The sequence below is a fragment of the Alligator sinensis genome, unplaced genomic scaffold (assembly GCF_000455745.1).
Source record: "Alligator sinensis unplaced genomic scaffold, ASM45574v1 scaffold138_1, whole genome shotgun sequence".
In the NCBI taxonomy this organism is placed as follows: domain Eukaryota; kingdom Metazoa; phylum Chordata; order Crocodylia; family Alligatoridae; genus Alligator; species Alligator sinensis.
The window spans coordinates 256,663-263,760 of NW_005841862.1; the positions used below are offsets into that span (position 1 = coordinate 256,663).

Below are 7,098 nucleotides of genomic sequence, written 5' to 3' on the forward strand. Positions count from 1 at the left end.
TCTGCAGTTGCAGACAAACAGGATATCAGTATTCAGGCTGTTCGATGTGGCATATGTCATTAGCTTTGTTTTCTTTAAATACTTGGAGTGTTGTAATGTTTTTCCCCCTCTTAGAAAATCTACCCAGCTGATTTCAACATCAGCTAATTGTCTTTTTGTTACTGACAGTAAACGTACTCTCTTGTCTCTGCAGGAGCATCCCTATTTTTTCACGTACAAGAATAGTAACTACTTGTCTTTTCCTGTGACCTCACATAAGGAAGTATTGTCTCAGGTACAGAAAGCCTTAGTGTACCATATATGTGAATATGTGTGCTTAGCGGGGGGGCTAAGGCTGGTATAGGAGAGCCTTAATCTCATGAATATTATTGTATGTGGGAAAAATGTGAACCCAGAATATTAACACCTTTTCCTTCTGATACTTGTATTGCTGCCACACCTTTTCCTGAGTGGATCTTGTAACGTGTGAACCAAAGTTTGCTTCTTTTCATTCACCTTGTCTTCACTGCCCCAAAGGGAGTGATTATTTCTTTTTATATTGGGGTGTCTAATGGCCACAAGCTGTCCCAAGATTAAATTATGGTAGAGGCAAAGCACTTTCTTTTTTTGTCAAGCAAACTGGTTGAGGCCAGCACTATATCATTGTCTTGGGTTGACCTGACCTCATCTCATGGTAAAAACAGCAAATGCCTCATCTTTGCTGTATGTTTACTTCAGATCACAAGTCCTTAGTTATTCTGAGGTTAAAAAGTAGCTTTTTAGCAATGAAGATGAAGCTTGAATGTGGGGTTGTTGGACAGTGTACTATAGCCCCGAACAATAAAGAATCATGATACTCATCTTGGAGCAAGGGTAGAGTGTCTCTCTGCCTAGGGTATAAGAGTACCCCTTGTGGTCCACTTGCTGTTTAAGATAACACTTCATTCTCTGGGTCTGATTTTCATCTCATTTGCATTAGTGTAACTCCATTCATTTCATTAGTTAGCCTTGATTTATGCTTATATAATGAGCAACAGAATGAGGCTGCTCACTTGTCAGATTTTCAGGAAGGGCTGTGCTGTGATGGTGGGGCAGGAACAGTATGTTAGGATGAAAAGGAAACCTGGAATTGAGCAATAGGCCCGTTCACAGGACCAGTATCTTCCCTTTCAAAATAGATAATTTCTCCTTGGTCACTGGCTTGAAAAGAAGTAGGACAGTGAGGGCCAACCTTTTTGGCAGGTGTGCCACAAATTAGCCCAACACCCTCCTCAAGTGTCACTCCAATCCCCTTCCCCTGTCCAATCTGCTGGTCTGCTTTCTTCTCCCATTCCTGTAGTCCCTGCCTGATCTGCTGCTTCACTTTCTGCTGTCTGCCATGTCAGCTGCTGTGCTGCCTGTCCTCTCCCTGGTTTGCCATGTGCCTCTCAGAGGCTGCCTGGCTACTTATGACACCTGTGCCTCAGGTTGGCTACCCCCGATGTAGGCCATACCCATGCTGGTGCTCAGGCAAATGCTCCCATTTAGATGCCAGTGGCCATTCTCTACAGACAATGTAGCTTGGAAATATTTTTGTCAGTATTCAGTATTCTTCTCCTGACGGAGGCCCAGACTAACTATCTCAACTTTGAAGAAAATCTAGTGTATATCTTGCCAAAGCCTAGGTCACTGTTACATGTTTTTTACATGTTATATTTATGTTGCGCAGAGTTGTACCTAAGAAGTTTTGAACCCTGGTTAACAGTAGCAGCAGCTGGGCTAGTGGTGGCATTTGCAGTGCAAGGGCTAGCAGCGGTGGTGTTTGCTATTCTTGCACTCCCTCGAAGTCAGAGCCCTGGGTCGGCGCCCCACTTGCCCACCCTAGTTATTGATGTTGCATGGAATTCAGATTTACATTAGGAAACTTACATTATGTTACATCTTTCCTTGGGGAGATCTGAGCTTGTTTATAATACACAATCAGATGTGCTATCATTCATTTACCAACCCCTCCTCTTTCCCCCCCCAAAAGGAAAACCCAACCCAAACAAACTCCCAAACAAAAACCAAAAAATCATCTTTGTAAAGCATTGTGTTATGAATATTTCCAGGAAAGAAGCTATGGGACAAGCATTCCCTGTCCAGACCGCAGGCCCTCTAATTCAGTTCCTGTTTCAGGTATGGATATGTCTTTATTAGAGCGGTGTTTCAGTGCATTATAAAGGGGTACTGTCATCTAATTTTAGGCACAACGTTTAAAGTTTTATATTTTGAAAATGTAAAGTTACATCAGTTTGGCACCAAGATGTAAACCTTTCCTTGTGGTGTATAAAGCCATATATGCACCTGTGTTAGACTTACATATGTCTGAAGCGGAAAGCAAAGCTAGCATATGCAGAAAGTGAAACTAATTAATCTAAATTAGCTATTCAAGTAGAACTACATGCAACAGTAATAAAGCACTACATGTCCATTAGGGGTGTGCAAAATGGGCCATATTTGATTCAAATTTGGATTCCGCCCGAATTGGGGACAGTGATTTGATTTGTTGATTCAGATCACTGTCCCTGATTCGATTCGGCTGAATCTGAAGATTTGATCCTGATTCCAAGAATCAGAGATTTGGACATAGACACAACTTTAATGTTTTTTCTACATAGCTCGAGGTACCAGACACGGCTCAGTGATCAGCCGCAAGGGGACCCTGCATGCTCCCCGGCGGACCTGGAAGTGGACCACAAGTGCTTTTGGTCCACTTCTGGGTCTGCTGCTGAGCGCACTGGGGAGCCCTCTGTGCTCCTGTGGGACGCTCCATTAGCCCCAGCATCACAGCATTCACAAGCCACTTGGTACCTTGAAGTATGTAGAAAAAACATTTAAAGCTGTCTCTATGTCCGAATCTTTCTGAATCTCTCCGAATCAATTCAGAGGGTTCCAATTCGATTCAGAGAGATTAAAGGGTCTCCTGATTCGATTCAGATTTGGAGATTTGGCCACTGAATTGGGCCGAATCTCCACTGAATTGAGTCAGGGACTGAAGCTTCACACAGCCCTAATGTCCACAGCCATGTTCAGTCAATGATTTTGAAGTTCTATGGGTATGGACAGGTGAACAATTATACCTTTTTAAGGGTGTGCAGTTTAGGTGAATCCACTGTTACTGTTCAGTCTGTCTGCTCCTATTCTGTGTTAAGTAGAAGTTAAACTGGTACATCTTATCCCTGATTTTAACACAATAATGTAACCCTGTTTCACTTTATGTACCTATGAGATGGTCATGGACTGATTTACACTGAGTCTGCTGGTGAGTCCTCACAAGTGTTAAGTCTTTCCTTCACATTTTATAACTGTGTTAAAATTGTTCATTTGTCCATACCCTATAAACAGTAATTAAACCATATGACATGCCGATGATTACCTCATTTAACAGATGTGGAAACTGAGGCATAGGTGATTGAAGGAGAGAACACTACTAGGTCTCTGACAGCCCAGTTGCATTTTAATCCTAAACCCCTACTTCTCCCAAACTTAAAACTGGAGACATGATGAAATAGAAAGTTGGATATCTACATTTTTTGTCACTTCTAAGCACCCTAAAATAAAGCACCCCCTGGGGGTGGGGTTTTGGCAATATCTTTTATTTCACCAACTATATAATGTAAAGGAAATGTGTCTGAAATGTCTTCTTGCTGGCAGAATCTCTAAATTAAGAAAACAGATTTTTTTTCCCACAGAAATATATCCCAAATAAAAAAAGCTTTGCGAACCACAGAATACTCTGAACTTAGCCCTTAACATGTATTCAAGAGTTCCCTTCCAGAAACAAAATTAACCATATCAGGGCTGGCCCCCAATAAAGTTCAAGGTTAGGGTGGGATTTCTGAAGTGGTGCTTATAGTTTCCATTTGTTGCTCTTGTTGTATAGAAGACAATTTTCAAGTCTATGCATCAAGTCTTTCGGGTATTTTTTTATGACTGCCAAAGACATTTTGTTTTCTGTAGAACAATAAATCTTCAGATAAGACTGAATGATTCCTTAGTTAAGTTAGCTTACTATCAATCATTAAGTTAGCTTACTATCAATTATTCCTTAGTTAAGTTAGCTTCTTTTTAATCTCATTTTAATGTACTCTTTCCAGTGACATAGTTTATAACCACCCCTATGCATTTCATTCTGTAAACTACCTCAGCAAGTGTTGATTATAGATGGCAATATTATCTAATAATTAGTTCTTCTGACCTGGACACTTGCCTCTCTTTCAAAAGTTAGATAATTTCTGAGATTGTAGAGAAGTCTAGAATCAACACCATTTTGAACATATCTGTTTAAGAAGCCTGCAGTGCTTTGCTGAAAATCAGACACTTGCATTCTTGTGGCAATTAAAATGTTATACACACTTTTTCATTACAATATCTTTTAATAGGTAATTTTTCAAAGTAGATCTTTGTTACCGAAGAACCTAACTCAAAAGCGGCTAGATATAGTGAACCAATATACATACTCTTAAGTAAATAAAGCAATTAGAATTGGTATTTCTTCTCAAAGAGTAAATCTTTTTTGTACAGAACATATCCAGCCGAGCAACATCAAGATACGAGTACTGGAGCAATGCCCTTGCATTCTAATGTGATTGTCTCTTTACTAATGTACTCGCCACGACTTGCAGTGTAGTCTGGATTTCCAATGGATCAATTTATGAAGTGCTCAGTGCTCACAGCTGAAGTTAGGTTTGCAAGAACTCAGTTTTCCTTCAGGCATATAATTATGGGACAGATTTTAAAAGTGAACAATAACTCTTATTGTGATATTTATGGCTAGATTTTCAAAAGAACTGAGTATCAAAATACTGAGGGTTAGTTGGCTGGTTGTTTTGTTTTTAATTTGAGTGGTTACTTCGTCTAAACAGTAGCAAAGCTCTTGAAATTTGGACCCCCCACCATCATCTATTTAAAAATGCTCTTCAGACCATAGGAAAAAGTATGTTTATCTGGGTACTCTTGTAAATCAAGTCTGGAACTAAGGACTACATCTAGAGACACTTGTGTTTTCTGTCTCAAGTAAATTTTGGTTTCTTTTAAGAAGTGGTGGCAATACTAAGCATTCTGCTTTTTGCAGTTACCAAAGCAGCCCCCTTGGGCAGCCAAAAGAAGGGAAATGGGTGGGGCCAGAAGGAGCACAACACGTTAGTGTGTGTAGCTCAGTGACTTGGATGCTGCTCAGAATGAGAGAGGACCTAGCCCTTGCTCCCAAAGGGCATGTTTACACGAGATGAGCTGTGGCGATGTAGCTCCTCGCTATGGCGTCACAGTGTTGGCAGGCACAAACTGTGATGCCAATGCTACTGCACAGTAGCAATGAGCTACTGTGCAGTAGCTCATTGTTACTGTGCAGTAGGGTCAGAAACAACCCATGTGCTGTCGTTTGCAGCTGCTAAAGCAAGGACAAAATGACTGAGCAGTAACAACTGTACAGTCAGGTGCATATGTAGACATACCCAAAGGGGCAGAAACTTCTCTAGTGCTCTCTACCCAATGAATGCAAATACAAAGTACTGTGGTCAGATTGAGAAAGAGGGCTAGAGAAGGGGCTAGATGAGGTCTAAATGATGGTCTAAAAGTCAAAGTGCTTTAAAAAGAAGCAGGAGATGTAGATTCAAATGACTTCTGGGTGAGGGGCTCTAAAGCCTGAGTCCCCGGCTCCGTTGACAAGTGCCTAACCACTAAGCTATTGGGCTTAAACATGGGAGGGCTCTCTGTTAGTCATGGGTTTATACTTGGCCTTATGCATGTACCTGAGTGATCCTCATTCTCCTTGTGCCTGCTAATCATGGGCTTTTTACTCATCCTAATGTGTGTATCTGGGCCATTCTATTTCACCATGCATGTGCATGGCCAGAACGCAACTCTACTGAGCATGCTTAGTGGGTAAGTTCACTTAGACCTGAATTATAGTAATGCCAAAAATTTGCATCTGTGTGGCTGTGCATGTGCCTTTTAGGCACACAGAGTGAAATAGCATTCAGCCCAAAGACTCTGGAACCCTATTGTTTGTCCCAGAGAAAAGGTTTCCTTAATAAACAAAGTGATTAGAAATTTCCCTTCTTCCCCAATTTTTCTTTTCCTAGTTCACAATTTGAGGCCTGCAGACATTAAGGTGATTGCCGCCCTGGGAGATTCACTCACAGTAAGTACAGATGACTGAATAACCATTGTAGATATAAGTGATATAAGGACGCTTCTGATTTCTTTTTTTAACTTTAGTTATTAAGGAATCCAACTTATCAAATAACAGATTTAACATTTGAAGATGCATCTAATCCCCTAAAACAGGGGTGCTCAATCCCCAGGCCAGACCTGGCCTGCTGTGCCGTGTCATCTGGTCTGCAGGGCTCCCCGCAGGTACAAAAATATGGCAGCTGGGGAGCAGTGACACTGGACCCGTAGGGAGCCCTGGGCCCTCTGTGCTAGATCAGGTACCCAATCCCAGAACAGAGGATTGAGCAGGGGTGGGCCTTCAGGCATGCTTTGGCCTGTGGACCAGCCCCATGCCACTCATCTGGTCTGTGGGGCCAAAAGGTTGAACACCACTGTGCTATAATATACATAAAGACAGATACTTATCTCTCATCAGCAGTGCTCTCTTAACCTAGACACTTCTGATTTCTAATGAGGGAGAGAGCAGTACAAACACTGATGTGCTCCCTTGGGTCAGTCATATTCTTGATACTGTCTTCTACCATGGTTCAACTATGACCAGGAATGATCCAACTTTAATGAGCTTAAGTTTGATCTTTGTGTTTGCATTACTTCAGTTTATATCAGTGTGAGTGCAGCACCCAGAGGCTCTGTGGGATTGGACTGTGGATCAGATAGAAAACTGCCAGCATAAATTTAAAAGAATTGTAAATTCTCATTGATCGTAGCCATTCTCCCTAGATACTTGCCTTTATAGCCGTTGTAAGTAACATAAGCAAAATGCATCAGATCTTCAGCTAATGCAAATTGGTACAGTTTCACTAAAGTCTATAATATTGTGGCCATTTATGCCAGCTGGATATTTGACTCACAGGTGGCAGAGCCAAACTGATGTGTATCATTAAATATTGTATATACTGCCCATCTAGAGAACTAGTTTCCCTA

At 41.4% G+C, this 7,098-nt stretch overlaps 1 protein-coding gene across 1 annotated transcript in view; it reads left to right on the forward strand.

Moving 5' to 3' along the window:
* The window catches only part of PLB1 (phospholipase B1), a 113,446-nt gene that overhangs the window by 36,084 nt on the left and 70,264 nt on the right, over window positions 1-7,098 (forward strand). Inside the window, exons 10-12 of the mRNA XM_025215868.1 lie at window positions 194-274; window positions 2,070-2,136; window positions 6,084-6,142. Coding sequence (XP_025071653.1) covers window positions 194-274; window positions 2,070-2,136; window positions 6,084-6,142 — 207 coding nt within the window. The remainder of the gene's footprint in view (window positions 1-193; window positions 275-2,069; window positions 2,137-6,083; window positions 6,143-7,098) is intronic.